This window comes from Pholcus phalangioides, unplaced genomic scaffold (genome assembly GCF_987345545.1).
Source record: "Pholcus phalangioides strain wild (caught in Gottingen) unplaced genomic scaffold, Ppha-v1.0 ptg000004l_1, whole genome shotgun sequence".
Classification (NCBI taxonomy): Eukaryota; Metazoa; Arthropoda; class Arachnida; order Araneae; family Pholcidae; genus Pholcus; species Pholcus phalangioides.
In genome coordinates, this window is record NW_028301597.1 from 25805639 (window position 1) to 25823100 (window position 17462).

Below are 17462 nucleotides of genomic sequence, written 5' to 3' on the forward strand. Positions count from 1 at the left end.
TTTTATAAAACTTGGCAAAGATCTTTTATAAATTTTGTATTCAATTTTTTTTTTTTAATTATTTTATAAAGGAAATGGACCACATTACACTATATAAAAGATTTATATGAAATTGTTTTTGCAAAAGTTTTCGTCCGTTTGTCAGTCATCGTGAGGCTGGTATTACGCTATAAAACTTTGATAAAAATTCTTTCATAAAACTTGAAAAAAGGAACCAATAAACACATCTGTTACATTCGAGCGAATTTAACTGATTCGCCTATTGGTTGCATTTTTGAAGTTTTATAAACGAACTTTTATCAAACTTTTATAGTGTAATCCCGGCCTTAGTCTTGTGCTGTTGCTGGTAGTAGTTATGGATGAAGAAATTTTTTTACCATTTGCTATAGGAAATTTATCATTTGCAACCTCTGTAATGGCTTCGGTTTTAAAAAACATGAAACTTATGTGGATGATTGTATTGGATGGAGTAATTTGCGGAAGAAGCTAATTATTTTGATGCATTACATCTTTAGCTAGGAACGCAATTAAATGAATAATGAATATGTCAGTTTATGAAGAAGTTGAGGAATACAACGCTCAGAGTAAAAGTTTAGCGACTAAATTGCCCGTGTTTCATCATATTAATATTGCGTCTTATATGTAACGGTAAAATCCCAAAGACTCGGGTTTTACCAAAGCAAGTTGGTGAAAGTCCAAAAAACGCTTGTAAACGTTTTCATTTCGGATTTTTACCAAGTCAAAGTCCGTTTTAAATGAATCAGTTGATCACCACGAACTTATTAGTTCCTGATGATGATTAGTTTATGAATAATAATTCATTAATTATAAACAAATAATGAATTAACAAACGAAATAACCACCATGATGAGTTTTGGATGATATTTAAGTAATTGATGCTCATAATTAATTTACTCCTACCAGTTAAAGCCCGTTTTAATTCATTTAATATCATTAACTCAATCGTTCCCCCAACCATCTTGATTAATTAATAATTGTTTAATAATTATAATTACTAGTGTGAATGATACTTATTGATGAATTAATAGTAATAAGTATTTAAGTAAAACTTATTTCGTCATGAGATGATGCGCGGGGGTGCCGAGCATGGGTGGAGATACGGTGGGGGGGGGGGCATGGGAGGCATTGCCCCCCAGCATCAAAGATGAAGTCGACTGATCTAATCCATATATGTATAGATGAATTGACACATCATCATCATCGCGCCCCTAGTTGTTCCAGTTGTTCTCAAAGTGTGAGTCGCAGCTTCTATGGGTGAGTCACCAGCATTTATCAGAGCCAAGCTATCTATATTGATGTGTAACTGTTCAGTAATTTGAAGTAGTACTTCAAGTATTAAGAGAGCCGTGGGTAAACCGTTGACTGAGACAAGGGAGTCATGGAATCATGGCTGTAAGTGGTCCATTGAATTGTTATCAATATTTCAATGGTTCTAACGTTTACAAAGACTTTCTTTCAAACCTAGCAAAACTCCGGTCTATCGTCATGGGCAAGTTACTACCGAATGAGTTGTGCCGGAAATGTGGGAGTGTCCTAACAGTCTGAGTGCCTATCTAGTGTTGTCTGATTTTCCAGTGCTGCCATCGATATTTTAAATTGTGAGTGAAGCGTAATGATTGAATATTTGTACTGTTGTAGGACTGTTGCTCTCAGTGGCGCGACTTTTTAACGTGAGATCGATTAGCCTTCAGGGCTCAAAGTTGAAAATCAACAGCGCTGTGGCGCATTGGCTTACGAAGAGTGAGGAACTCTGACACAAATCTGTAGTTACGTCGATCCTTCTTTGAGTGGTTATATGGGAATGAACAGAATCAGAGCGTTATCTAAAGCTAGAGATCGCCATCTAGCTATCGCGTTGACAAAACACACCCGACGTCGATTCTCGCAATAGTACGGTAGTGCTTCAGAGAGATATTCGGGCTTTTTTCTTGAAGTACAACTTTCGATTTTATGGAACTTAATCCATTGAAAAAAAATCGATCTACCAGTGTGGCTCCCCAAAGAAAAACTTGGAAACAACCCCGCCCCCTAAAATTTGCGGACTCGTAGATTGTCACCCACGACATGTAACCTTCATTGACCCATCCAACCCCAATCTTGCTATAACCCATGTCTGTAAAACTTAAGAGCATCATAAGGCCCCGGGCATGGCCCCACACATCCTGAAGCAGGGCCCCTAGGCTGGGATCTTTCACGTTCCCCTTTATGATGAATTTATAGTTGAAAAAACAAAAAAATGATGAAAATCATCCCGGGCCCCAGGGCTGGAGCCTTGTTAGTCCACCCCTTGTGGGGGGCCACGGCCCCAGACCGAGTGATGTTATAGGGCTCCCACTACCTGATTGCAAGTACCAGAAGTATAGGGCCTAATTTACATAAATACTTTACTTTCGGAAATAATATACCATTTCATATATACCAACCAAATACCATAACCCAATTTCATATTTTCTTACCCCTCTATTTCTCAAACAATCATCACTCGAACTCCTTCCCCCCCCCCTTGTCATTAAAGTCAGCAAACGCGAACCCCCCCCCCCCCCACACCACGAGTGGTGACGTATTACTTGAAAATATGAGACCCCTTGTATCCCATATATATAAATATGACCATTCGTTATAACGATATATTCAACATTATTTTAGTATTGCATTGCAGGTTCACTAGGACGGAATTCAATTCGTTATAACCGATAAGCATCCAACTGTTTGATTCTGTTTTTGTAGGCTGATGTTCACGTATACGGCATTAAGATATTTGTAGCTCCCACTGACAACCTTACAACTCATTTTCTAATTTCTTTATGAAATCATAAAGTATAGCCTATACGTAAACTTCAGCAATTGAAACTGCTGTATAGATCTTTTTCAGCATCAGCATTAATCTTGGTAAGAGGAGGCTAAGTTTGATAAAATAAAACTTGATAAAGAGCGACTTTTATCGAAGTTGCCCATTACACTATGAAATTTTTTGTCAAACGTATTTTATAAATGATCTTTGACAAAGAACTTTCATAGTGTAATACCGGCCTAAGACACGCATTGCGATGGTTGTGGATTCGAATCCCACTAACTCGACTGAGGCTTTTTTGTTTTTCTCATTACTATCTTCGTTTTTTTAATGTATGATTAAATGTGATTCATTCATATCACCAGTATCCAATCAAAATAAGCATGCTTTTATAAATAAATGTTCTATTTATATTATGTCTGACATGATAGAATCAAAACAGGATGAATCTTCCTTGTTTTTTTAAAAATCATATTAAGTTATTGTCAATAGTACACAGCCCAAGAAATTTTCAGGATCAAACCCCCGTTAAATCAGAGAAAATACAAATAGAAAAAACATAAAACTTAATTGTTTCAATATTTAAATTGCAAAGGTGATTAATAAACTAAAAAAGTAAGTGTTTTAACGCAGATTTCGCATGAATAGCGAGTATGAAATGACTTATAAAATTTATTTTTTTGTTTCATAGATTTTTTTTTAATTATAAAAAAATGCACGTTTATAATTTTTTTGAAGGAAAACTCATTTGTTCTTGATGATTATATCCTCGTAACAGAAATTTTATGTTAAGTTTACGTAACAGAATGCACTTCTTTCAAATGTTCTCTGTAATTACAAACTGTTCTAAACGTTGCACACAGAACAGTTCTCTTCAAAGCAAGAAATGGAACCTTCACATAAAATTTTGTGGACATTTCTCACTTGTTTCCTTAATAGGGGGGGGGGGGGAGATTTACTTTTGAAATCCTTTTTTACAGACGCCACAAATTTCTCTCGCCAACATGACATACAAGTCCTTTATTTATTCTAGAAACAAGTCGCCAAGCAGGACAAGTCACCGCTAAGCAAAGCCGCTCTTAATGCAGCTTTGCCGCTAAGCGAGGAAGGGAGGGGGATCTCCCTTTTTGGTGACGTCAAAATGATGCTTTTTGATTGGTTGCTGGTTTTGGGTCTACCGCAGGCTGCAGACGCACGTCTATTATTTATTCACATTTTTCTAAACTTTTTTTTTTGTCGGGGGTAACTCATACAATATACATTTCAAAAAAGAAATTCACTTGGTGTGCCGTGCCGAAGTTGGTTTTCTGTGGTTACCAATTTCCTCGTGGATTGCGAGTCGATCTCCCCATTAGAAAGTCTCGCCACAGAAAACACCAGACCTACAAAACGGTACAAAGGCCTACAGAACGGTACAAATATTCAATCATTACACTTCACTTCTGAAATATAGATGGCAGCACTAAAAAAATTCAGACACTACACTAGATACGTACTCAGACTGTTAGGTACGCACACTTACCCTTCCGGCACAACCTCGCTAGGTAGCAAATCGCTCATGGCGATAGACCTGAGTTGTGCTCGGTTTGAAAGAAAAAAAGTATGTATTTCTTTTGCTGAATCGCAAACACAGTAAAACCCCTTCTTAATGGACACCCCGAGATGTGGTCGCCCCTCTTTTACGGCCAAATAATATTTCCCTTTATTGGGCTGACCATATTTGCTCGAGAAATATACGGGATATTGAGCTTCAAAATACGGGACATGGCCAATTATCGCCAAAAATTATGCCAACTCATGCTAAAATCACAGTAAAGTTACCAATCACTGGAAGTGAAGCGCCACTTCAAATTGCAGTAAATTAAAAAAAACCCGATAAATATTTGAGATGAACATTCTTGTTCATAGTTGTAATGATCGTAACGTAATTTCAGAGTTGGTAAGATAATTTTAATCATTGATTTAAACAATATATAAAAAGTCAAGTTGGCTTCGTTGAAAATACGGGAAAAACCGGGACATTTTTGCGAAAAAAAAGTCGGGACAGCCCAAAAAACAGAAAAAACCGGGACTGTCCCGGGGAATATGGAACGTATGGTCACCCTACTCATTGTGTAATAAAATTGTACATTTCAAACCCCTTGATTAACGGTCACCCCTCTTTTACGGTCGAATTTTATTCTCGCCGGTGTCCACAAAAGGGAGGTTTTACTGTACATGACACGTACAAAAAAATATTATGTAGTACATTTTAAATTTAAACATGTAATGATTTACATTAATGTAAGGAAGGTGGTCATTCTTCCTGCTTCGACGAATACGGTAAATTTAAAAAAATCATTAAATGGATTGATTGTCATGATCGATAACTTATCGCGATCCAAATCGATTGCTGAAAAACGTACACATTGAACGAACAAAAGAAATGATAAGATAATAATCTGTAGAAACGGGCTGAGCATCCAAAGCCACTTAGTTCAGCCTTCCTTGTAGTTATTATCAAAATTTTTTCCTGTTATTTCGAAATGAAATTCATTACCTTCGCGTTATCAGGCATCTTTCCGTGAGTTTGCCTTTGGTTATGCGCTACAGCGAAATTACAGTAGGAATCCGTTATAACAACAGCTCGTAATCAAGGGAAAAATTGTCGTTATCACTCACTGACCAACTCATCACTCACCGTTCCTTGCTCTGGCTCTGTAGGTCACTCTTTTGTTCATCCACATGCTTGCTCACGCTCTAAGCCACTCTTTTGCTCACTCATGTGATTGAAAACTCTCCGGGTTACTCTTTTATTCATCCACATGCTTGCTCACGCTCCTAAGCCACTCTTTTACTCACTCATGTGATTGCAAACTCTCCGGGCCACTCTTTTGCTCACTCATGTGATTGAAAACTCTCCGGGTCACTCTTTTGTTCATTCACATGCTTGCTGACGCTCTAAGCCACTTTTTCACTCACCCATGTGATTGTAAACTCTCCGGGCCACTCTTTCACTCACTCATGTGATTTCAAACTCTCCGGGCCACTCTTTTGCTCACTCATGTGATTGAAAACTCTCCGGGCCACTCTTTTGTTCATTCACATGCTTGCTCACGCTCTAAGCCACTCTTTTACTCACTCATGTGATTGAAAACTCTCCGTGTCACTCTCTTGATCACTCACTGACCTATTCCCTCACTGTCTCGGCAGAGGCGGATTTATTTAGGGCTCCCAAATTTTTCCGCCCTTCTCCCATTCTACTAATTTTCTTAACCACTCATCCCTCAAATTTGCTACTGCTCTGAATTTGATGCCCTGGACTATATCCCACTAAGCCCTCCTGTGAATGCGTCACTGTCCGGGGGGGGGGGCGATGGAATACTCCATGGGAAGAACGTAGGAGCTACAGCAGTGGTTCTGAAACTTTTGTCAACCGCGGCTCCCTTGCCTACTTCATGGTTCATCTGCGGCTTCCCTAATGATTTAGCTGATATTATTACTTATAGAAAAATCAACTCAAAGCATAAATAGGCACACAAATGAATATCTCAAGCTCGCCGCGATGCCCGTGAGAAAGGTTGACAATGCCCCCTAGGAGCCGCGACGTGTACTTTACGAAACACTGAATTACGGGTATAGCAAAGAATACTTTCTATCAGTTGGCTTGAGTTGAGGGAGCGATGAGAAGAAAGAAATTCTGAAATATGTGGGGCGGTGGGCGAATTCTGAAATGCGAAACTCTGTGGCTTAAAATTATATTATTTTATTTTTACAAAACGCGCAGTTCTGGAATATATCAAATCTTATTAAAGCAAATTTGATAGAATCTGTGTTGAAAAATTCATCTTATCAATGTTGTATCGAAAAATTCACCGACAGCAACATTCGTAGCTGGGAAAATTCACTGACAACAGTTCGACACGAGTGAGCTAGTGAGTAAATGAATCAATAAATGAGCAATAAATTGAGTGGGTAAGTGATCCAAGTGAGCAAATGAGTCAGTGAATGTGCAAATGTTTTAATGAATGAGAAAATGATTCAGTGAATAAGCAATTAAGTAAATCTATATTCACTTGTATAAAGGATATTAAGTGAATCGATATTCACACTTGTATTTTCACTATACTTTGTTCACTCACTATATTCAATTTTCCGTCTAGAATGAGCGAATGAGTGAGCAAATAATTCAGTGAATAAGCAATTAAATGAATCTATGAATGAGCGAGTGAGGGAGCAAATGATTCAGTGAATAAGCAATAAATGATTCAGTGAATAAGCAATAAATGATTCAGTGAATAAGCAATAAATGATTCAGTGAATAAGCAATAAATGATTCAGTGAATAACCAATAAATGATTCAGTGAATAAGCAATAAATGATTCAGTGAATAAGCAATAAATGATTCAGTGAATAAGCAATAAATGATTCAGTGAATAAGCAATAAATGAATCTATGAATGAGTGAGTGAGTGAGCAAATAATTCAGTGAATAAGCAATTAAGTGAATCTATCAATGAACGAGTGAGTGAGCAAATGATTCAGTGAATAATCAATTAAGTGAATCTATCAATGAACGAGTGAGTGAGCAAATGATTCAGTGAATAAGCAATAAATGAATCTATGAATGAGCGAGTGAGTGAGCAAATGATTCAGTGAATAAGCAATAAATGAATCTATGAATGAGCGAGTGAGTGAGCAAATGATTCAGTGAATAAGCAATTAAGTGAATCTATGAATGAGCGAGTGAGTGAGCAAATGAGTAAGCTAGCTAGCTCGCTCTCACTCACTACGTAGCTCGCTCTGTCGCTCACTAGGTAGCTCAGTCCACTCACTAACCACTCTATCACTCACTGGCTCACTCACTCGGCCATTGCTCGCTAATCACGAGCTCACTCACTCGGCCATTGCTCGCTAATCACGAGCTCACTCACTCGGCCATTGCTCGCTAATCACGAGCTCACTCACTCGGCCATTGCTCGCTAATCACGAGCTCACTCCCTCACTCACTCACTCACTCACTCACTCACTCACTCAATAGAAATGTCGTTGATTGTTAGTCGTGAATTTTCCAAAGCGGTGAATTTTCTGCCCGTGGATTGTTGATCGGTGAATTTTCGTAGCGGTGAATTACTGTCGGTGAATTTTACGGCTGTAAATTTCCCGTAAATCGTTGTACTCAAGAGTATTTCTCACCTTCTTCGACGGATAGCGTGATATTTTTCCAGGAGACAGATATCGGCTGTCGATGATTGGCTGGCTGGCCGTTGCCGACGAGCGCCACGCTTTTCGCGAAGTCTTCGATCCTGGCGCCTGGAAGTGTGTTTTCAGATGCGCTCCAGACGTTGACAACAGACGAGTTGTTCATGCGTGGAATGTCGTGGTTATTGACATACTCATCTTCGTGGGTATGCACAGAATTATCGAAAGTCTTGGATACCCACGACTGCAGATTCGCCGGATTCAGATTGTTGAATCCCATCAGATGAGCCATTACTCGGCCGGTATGACTGGATGAAGTTTGTTGGAATTTATATCTTCACAACTGAAATGCAAAAATACGCAGTATGTTCAAACATAAACTATAAATAGAAATACAAGTCAAACTTGATTTGTACGGTATCAAAAATTCTACGAAATTTTGTCTTTATTACCGAATTGTCGTTACAACCGTGACTGACGTTTTCAAGATGTTTTATTCTTTTGGCAAAAAAATATAATATGCAATCAAATACTGTGCTAAAATATAATATGCAATCAAATATTTCATTCGTATGTCGAGCTTGCTGTAAGGGTGAGCACCGGCAGTGCTCGCGACTGGAAAAAAAAAGGTTGAAGACTTCTGCTTTAAATTTTAGTTTACAACCTGCACCATTATCTATCTGAATGTACTGTGAAAATAACAAAACATTTCATTCGTAAAATGTTTTGCAATCGTGTTTCGCAATATCACACGAATTTTGCTTAAAATTTGTCATAAAGATGACTTCTCATAGAAAATGACATTTAAGTAGTCAAAATTTATTATTGTTTTCATCATTTTGGGACACTTATTAAGATACTCTATTACCATTTTGTAGGAAAATATGTTCTCAAACGTAGTCGGATACCTTAAGTAATTGCACAGTGTTTACCAATTTTCTCAACTTAAAATTCAATGCGTATAAAATATGTTATTTAGAAATTGAGTGACATTAATAAGATATTGAGATACAGTCAGGCCCGTAACTAGGCTGGGGCAACCGTCCCCCCCCCCCCACACAAAAAAAATATATATTACGGTAAACGTGATAAATTTTGTTATTATACATAGTAACCAGTTATCATGCATAATCACCGAGCATTTTGGCAAGTTTGATGTTTCCTTAAATTTATCACTTTTACCGGTGATTACGCATAGTACCCAAGAGTCGTTGGTAAATTTAATAAGCACTTAAAAAATTATCACTTTTGCCGGCTATTATACACAATAGCCAAGCGTCGCGTCGTTGGTAAACATAATCAATCGTACTATATGACGCACTATAGATAATAATTCATACATGTATTGTATCATAATATCGGGGTACGATCGTAAATTAGTTATCATTATACCCCGGTCCCACTATATTCATCACACATACTAGACTCATTTCGAATTTTTCCATATTTATCAAATTCACCTATTACACTGACAGGATATTATGCATAATCACAGAGATAAAGGCGGTAAATTTCATGTATTCATTAAATTTACCAACAACAATTGGTTATTATGAGTAATCGTCGTTAAAAGTGACGTTTCCAGTATTTATCGAATTTACCAATTACACTGATAGGATATTATGCATAATCACAGAGATAAAGACGATAAATTTCACGTATTCATTAAATTTACCAACGACAATTGGTTATTATGAGTAATCGCCGTTAAAAGTGACGTTTCCAGTATTTATCAAGTTTACCAACGACGTTTGGGTATCATGTATATTCGCCGGTAAAAGTGATAAATTTATCAAACTTTCCAAGACGATTGGTAAATATGCATAGTAACCGGTTATTATGTATTATAACCGATTTATCACATTAACCGTAACATATAATTATTTGGCATAATAACGACTCTTTCATGGGGCCTCAGGAAAAAAAGTATTTCCCGCCCCCCCCCCCTCCAACCCCCCAAGAAGGCACGCTACCGCCCCAAAGCCGCTTGAAAGTTAATGCTCTTAAAACGTGCTTAAAAATTCGTAATAATTCCTTAAATATTCCTTTTCTCCATCGATTGCAAGTTTGAGCGGTAAGCCCTATGCCGCAAATAGATGCTTGGTCAGCTAGGGCAAGCACAGATTTTGGCGCCCTCTTGTAATGTTGAAGGAGAGATTAAAGAGTGAAGTTAACACGTCTCCCTTCCCCCAGTTGCTGCCCTGAATGGATAAACCATTCAGTTATATGAAACACAATTTATATCATTCTCTTATAAACTTCATATACCTTATAATTTGATGTATACCATACATAGCTCGATAAACTCTATATACCTTGAGAGGTTGGTGCACTAACCCCTCGTTGTGGGACCTCCTACGGTAGTAATCTTTTTCTGTGGCCATGTCGCCGTTTTGGTTGTACCTCTGTGTCAGGAAAGTTTCTGACAAGGACGAACCGGGCATCGAACTCCCGACACCTATAAACATCCTTTAGTAGGCCTACTTTAGGCGTGTGTCTGATCTACCTGGGTTTTACTGCGCCCACTCATTTTTTTTTTTCTTCTTAATTTCAGAAGAAACACGACTAATACGAAATTTTTTGTATTCGATTTACGTCAAAAATGGATTTTTCAAAACCATTTCTGAAAAATCAACGATAAATTGTTGAATAGAAAAAATAACGTTAGGTGTCGTGACACCCCTTAATTTACCTTGTTCTCTTTGAGAATATTACTTACTAAACATTTTCCTGGAGTAAAAATTTTCATAGAAATTAATGATATTCTTTAGAAATTGGAATGCTGGGGTAAAAAAAGAAGTTATCGAATATAGGCCGTGGCTTTGAATTAGCCGCGAGAGCTAAAAATTAGCCATTAAAGCTGACTTCATTATGGGAAATTACTGTAGTTATTAAAGTGATAAGATCATTATTATCTGAGTTAAAATATTTTTCAACAATTTAATGAAAATTATGAAATCAAAAATCTCTATCCAATCAACTTAAAAATCTCTTCTAGCAATTGAATTAAAAATGTATTTTTTTTTTAAATTTTGTTCTGAAAATTAAATTCGAAAATATTTCAATAATGGAAAAACTATTTTTCAAGTCACTCTTTAGGCATGCGTATCCAGAGCCAGTCTTAAAAAGCATTATGGTCCCCCGGACAAAATGATTATCCTGAGGGCCCTCTGGCTGAATAAAAATTTCTGTTTAATAATTTACATGCTCAATCTCGGAAAACTCAATCAGATGGCCCCCCTAAGCACTGGAATCCCTCCCCCCCCCCCTCCGGGCCATGCGTTAAGACGGGACTTCGAATTTTTACAGTAAACTCCATGTACGTAATTGTTTAAAATGTCCATACCTGTTTTCTTCACAAAGGTTTATTGTCACAGCTTCGGATGGTTTATCCGTTCAGTGAAGCTTCTTGTTCAGATATTTATTCGTGCACGAAACCAGGTTTTGATATCTCTTCATTACCGTGTGTAATCCCAAGCCCGTTCCGCTTATGCTTTCGAGGTCACTGCTAATGCTAATATCATCCATATCCTAAACGTTCTTTGAATTCAAAATGAGAGTCCTGTAACGTTGGATCATTTGTATTATGTAAAAAGCGACATTTCGGTATTGTGGACACACATTGTAAAAGCAATGTTTCATCACGTTATTAAATTACACCCGAAATGTAGAAATTACTTTCCTCAAATTCTCTGAAATAATAATTTGAAGCATGTTTTTTTAAGGGAAGGAATTATAATTTATAGTGTTGTGTTGATAAAACTCATACAATAGCTCTGTTAGCGTATCTCTTGATCTCTTAAAACTGCGTAAAGATATGAAAGGAAAAACGAGATTATAATTCTGTTTAAAAAAAATACATAATCTAAGTATGTTTTTAGGGTTTTTTTTACACAAAAATTTACGTTTTTGTCGATTTATTTAAAATAGGGGGTTTTTCCCCCCCCCCCTTCCTTTTTTTCAAAGGGGTCATTCAAGTATTACGTCAGCATCGGGGGGGGGGGGGGGTTTCGTATTTGCTGACTTTTGATGACAAGGGGGGGGGGGGTTGAAGGTTGCTTACGTGTCATTAACCACCCCTTTTTGAAGATATGAAATAATCTCAGCTGCTGACGAAATTTTGCTGACGAGGGTGGGAGGGGGGGGGGGTCAGTGTTTTGCTGACTTTTCTGACATGGGGGGAAATCAAAAATGGCTGAAAATCTGCTTACGTAATATTTGAATGGCCCCAAAGATGGTGAAATCCTCAATTATCAGATCTTTTTTGTGAATAACTTGTCCCTTAACTTTTACAGTGGCAATAGCTCGCCTAACTTGATGTCTTTTATTTCGGCAAGTAAGAGATATCTCGCATCCTAAAAACCCTCTAATTTCGGAAATGCCAAGCCCAGCTAGCTCTGTACAGGAATGTACAATGAAACGCAGTGGCGTCATAGCCGGATGGTGCTCAAGCACTCATGGTAATTCGTGACAGGGGTCCGAGCACCCCAGAATTTATTCAGAAATCAATAGTTCTTACATAAAGTTCAAGACGAGCACCGACATGTTTGAAATACTTCCGAGACCCCCTGATGCAACGCACTCTTCCCGCTGCAACATGCGGGTCAACAACTTGCAACTTTCAGTCTCCCTCAATTTTTTTCTTCATGTCGGCGCCTCTGACGGAGAGCTTTGTTCGCGAACATGTCAATGTTTCATCCATAACCCCCACCCCCAACCTGTTAGATCAACTGCCAGTGGGTTGGGTCATCTTTTATTCAATGTTTGATAACAGAAGGGAAGAGAGACTCCCCCCCCCCCCTTCGCTTCGAGGTAGTATAAGAATATGCGTACAGTGTAAATAATATAAAAATCCAGAATGTATTTCTCTTTCGTTTTTTTTCATTGTTCTCAATGTTTGGGGGGAGAACTTATCAGCTGCACAAAATCGGAGAAAAATGTTTTTCCTTAAGAAATATGTGTGACATTTCGCAGAGGGTTTAGCTATTTCCACTGCAGCAGTTATAATGCGGGCCAGGGAAATTTTAAAAACCGCTTAAAGCAGTGGTTCTCGAAGTGGGCATCGCCAACCTTTGTCAGAGTCGTCTTGGCGTGCTGGCGATATTGATGTGATGCTGTGCTTTGAAGTGGTTCTTTTATGGATGAAGAATATCTACTGGTCTATTCTGGGAAACAGAAGCGGATTAAGGTCGGTTGAGGCCCCGTGCGCGAAAGAAATATTGGACCCCCCTTAAATAAGAAAAAAGTGTGTAGTTTTGGTTTTTGGGCCCTTCAGTAGTCAGGGGTCCAGGGCGAGGCCAGAGGCGCCCGCTGTTAAATCCGCCTCTGCTGGGAAGCCATGGATAAATTATGGTTCCTTAATATATATATATATATATTAAAAGCATTTTTCTTAAGAAAACATTTTCGAAATTGCTGAGGAATATAGTTTTGTGTGTGTTTCAGGATATCTCTCTGTCTCTCTCTCCTTCTAAAATTTTCCTGATTCATTCAGAAGAAATATAAGTTGAATTAAAATGTTTCTAAAACTTCCGGTACATTTTATGTTAGCACTCCTCAGCTATGTAGGCCTGGATAGTGCCTTGTTGATGCATGAGCACACCCAGGCCTCCGGTGCATAAGAGATTTCGTTCAATGATAAAAGGTCTGAGTCCGTATCGAGGGCTAGCAGATTTAGGAAACTGTAAAAGGAGGACACCTGCGTGAGCACCCTTAGTGATGTCACTTATCCTAATTTCCCCAATAGATGGCGCCACTATTCCAACCAATTAAATCGGCCACAATGATAATTTTTCCCCAACTCTAAAACAGAAATTAAGGGAATTTTGGTGGCTATATGATGCTTTTTTGGATCACGTGATATTTCCCTTTTTCTTGAGGGACATACAAGGTAACCAATATGGCGACTTCCTGCTCGACTCATCAAAGAAACAAATCTAAATTAAAGAAACGTAAAAATTAATCTTTTTTTTTTTCTTTTTGATGGGCTCTAGGTATTTCGAAAATTTTCTTGAAGTACAAGCTATTGATCTGCCTGTTTTTGCTTCAAAAAATGATTGAATAAAGCCGCGAAATTTCTTCAATGTAATTTATGGGCCCATAATTAATTTAAAAACATCCTAAACTACGTGTATTGATGCAATTGTATATTATAAAACAATATGGAGGCATTAATTTTCATTTTCCTACTTGAAAAGATATACATAAAAAAGTGGAATCAATGTTATTGCATGAATATCTAACTCAAAAGTAGGTCTGGCTAATTATTTTATACGTAATTTTCTGGGCTCCGTATCTCTAAGCGAACTCAATACTTCGAAAATTAGGAATTCAATTCAATTTTCAAAATCATTGATGCGGCGGAAAACCCCAACAAATTTCCGCATTTCTACGGTAAAATCGGCAATTTTAACTTTAATTTCTATGGGCATCATCTTGTGCTTGTGCCTCAAAGTGATGCTGATGATTATTATGACGTCTATTCGAAAAGCCTCATTGGTGAATTTGTGTGAGAAAAAGAACACAAAAAACACTCATATCAATGGACAAATATATGTTTCAACGTGGAAAAAACAAAATTTCCCAAGAAAAAAAGAAAAATAATGTCGGAAATCTGAAAAAGAGGACAAAAGGGCGAATTTTTCATAACGTAGGAGGACGCTTGAAATGACATCGAAAAGGGGGACGGTTGGTAACCCTATGCTTGTCCGGTGATGTGTAAGAATTTTCAGTGCTGTCATCTCTATTTCATTTTGTGAGTGAAGTATCATGATTAAATATTCGTGCCGATGTAGGTCTGTTGCTCTCTGTGGCGAAACATTTCAACGGGGATTTCGGTTCGCATTCGCTTCTTCAAGTTGTGAACTACGGAAACCCAACTTCATCCGATCATCACTTGCTTGGGAACCCATGTTACTCTGGACTCTGCCCAGGATGTATTTAAGTTGGGGGGAAAAATGTGACATCCAAAAATACACCATACATACACTTAGAATATTCAGGAATGATGAAAATACTTAAAAGATAAAAAAGAAAAAAAAAAGAATGCAAATTGAAAAAATTATTAAAAAAAAATAGCCTCGCTTCCCATCTCAGAGAGATATTGAAGCGTTCCCGAAGGATGGGTGTAACCGGAAAGTTTTATTATAAGCAACAAACATTGTCGCTTCAGAGACGAAAGCAACAAAAAAATAATATATATATATAAATAAACAAAAACGGTTGACAATCTGAAATCAGATAATTAAAAGCTAAACAACAAACGCCAATGGGCAATCAAAATTATAAACAGGATTATAAGATGATGGTGTATAGTCTGTGCATATAATAAAGAATCCAGCAATCGTCAATTAATCAAATGATTGTCAATAATCTTGGACTATAAAATTTCGAATCGCGATGAATCAGCTAATCACACTCGTATCATACATGTTTATATACCGTCCATTATATCAGTTCATATCAGTTCGAATGTCGCCATATGGTCTTCAGTAGATAGGCCTGTGCTAGCTCATCCGTTAATATAACAGCGGGATTGGGTTCCAATAAAAGCTAAGCAATGGTTGTCTTTGTCTAGCCTAGTAGTTCTCAAAGTGTGGTTCGTGACCCTCTTAGGGAGTCGTATTGATGAGCTGGAGGGGTCAAGAGAACTACTAAAATTAATACCAACATGAAAAGAATTTTAATTGCCTCTTTCTCAACCTGAATAAAAATATATCGGACCAATATAATGTCTCAACTCTTAACTGAGTTAATCATCTCATGTTAACATATATAGCATATTAAAATTTTACAAAATAGCCAATATATGTATTTTAAATTGATTAGTACGCAGTACTGTATTGAGGATTTATTTGATTTCGACGTATCCGCGCGACTACGTTGAAAACGTCATTTTGGGAGAAAATATATCAATTTTCATTTTTTTATTTTTATTTTTTATAAAAGTCCTCTTTGTTGTAATTCCTAAACACTCCTTGTTTTGTTTATATGACGTTTAGAATCGAAGTTACGCCCACTTAAATGTTGCGTTTTCACATACAAGTAATACGTGAATAAAAACTTCAAATGTGTTTTACGAGGATTGCTATTTTTGACAATTTACTTGAGTTTGGAACATTATTTCTAAAACTCTATTCATTGCATCATTACGAAATTTCAATATGATATTTTGCTGCTTATTGTTGAGGTTATGAGTCAAAATTTAAGGTCTGTCACATATACTTGTCCAATTACAGTGTTTTATAGACGATATGTGGAGTGAAATTTCAAAAAATTCGCACGTACAATTAAAATTTGAGTGTAACTTATGAACATACTATAAAATCCCTTTAGTTTTGGTTCATAACCTGCACCATTATTATCTAAATGTACTTAATAAAATACAAAACATTCCATTCATAGAATGTTTTATAATCGTGTTCCGAATATTACACGAATTTTGCTTAAAATTTGACATTAAAAACGACTTTTTCATAAAAAATGACATTTAGGTAGTCCAAAATTTTTTACTGTTTTCATGATTTTGAGACACTCTCAAAAAAAATGGCATTAAAAGTTACTCCAGCACAATTTTATGAAAAAGCGCTCTCAATTGTAGTCGGCAGGGTCGTCTTAAGAGCGTCACGGGGTCCCCGAGCCAAGTGGTTTTTCTGAGGCCCTAGCAGGTAAATTCTAGAAAATTTCAACCAAATCTCCTTTTTGTGAGGTCCCTCTTCTCTTGAGGCCCCCGAGTTAAGACGGCACCGGTAGTCGGATACCTTAAATGCAGATTGCAGTGCAGGCCTTGTTTCATTTTGAATTAAGATGATCACGGTAAAGTCTCACCGATAAAATTCTTGTCGGGGGAGGAAGGGAATCACCGATAAACTTCCTGTTAAAAGGCGGTCCCGCACTTTAAAAAGTTCGGGGAGCACTATTCAGAATCGGCTGCAAACTGTTGGTCCCGATCTAAATAATTAGTCCATGAAAATATGCATTTGACTTGACAAAATAAATCAATCAATAAACAACGGTAAAAACTAGGCATTTTTCAATTAAAATAAATATTTCATACTTACTCTCCATGGTCTTTACATGTTATTCATAGAGACATTTTTAATTTCCTTCTCAATACAAAAATTCGTTTTGAGAGATACAATTTGGTTCACTCGGTAATGAAAAGGCATGAGTGTATCGTGAACAAACAATTCAGACAATTCAGTGTTGCTTTCGGAAATAAGGGACACTTCTGCACACACATTTTCCCATTAACATCTTCATCTTTTGAAAGTGGTGAATCGGTAAGTAAATAGCCGTCAAATGTGTGTGAGTCTCGTATTTTCCTTGTTTTCCAGGAAGTTGTCCAGTTGTCAGCTCTCGAGACGAAAGAAGTCAATGCCCGGTGCCATAGAGACCGCGCGCGATATTGACCAGGTGGCTCTCCCTCTTTCCTTTCCTGAAAATTCCCGGTTTTTTGGAAATTAATCCAT

The 17462-nt window shown here is 37.3% G+C and overlaps 1 protein-coding gene across 2 annotated transcripts in view; it reads right to left on the minus strand.

Annotated features, from left to right (window-relative positions):
* The window catches only part of LOC149086989 (ATP-binding cassette sub-family G member 1-like), a 44348-nt gene extending 27212 nt beyond the window's left edge, over positions 1-17136 (minus strand). Inside the window, exons 1-2 of one of the 2 annotated variants that reach the window (XM_089231832.1) lie at positions 11339-11439; positions 7987-8335 (exon numbers count right to left, since the gene is read on the minus strand). In XM_089231832.1, the coding sequence (XP_089087958.1) occupies positions 7987-8284 (298 nt within the window). In that variant the 5' untranslated portion in view covers positions 8285-8335; positions 11339-11439. Of the gene's footprint in view, positions 1-7986; positions 8336-11338; positions 11440-17051 lie in introns of those variants that run through there. The other variant, XM_089231834.1, reaches the window with a different exon arrangement.
* Between the last annotated feature and the right edge of the window lie 326 nt (positions 17137-17462).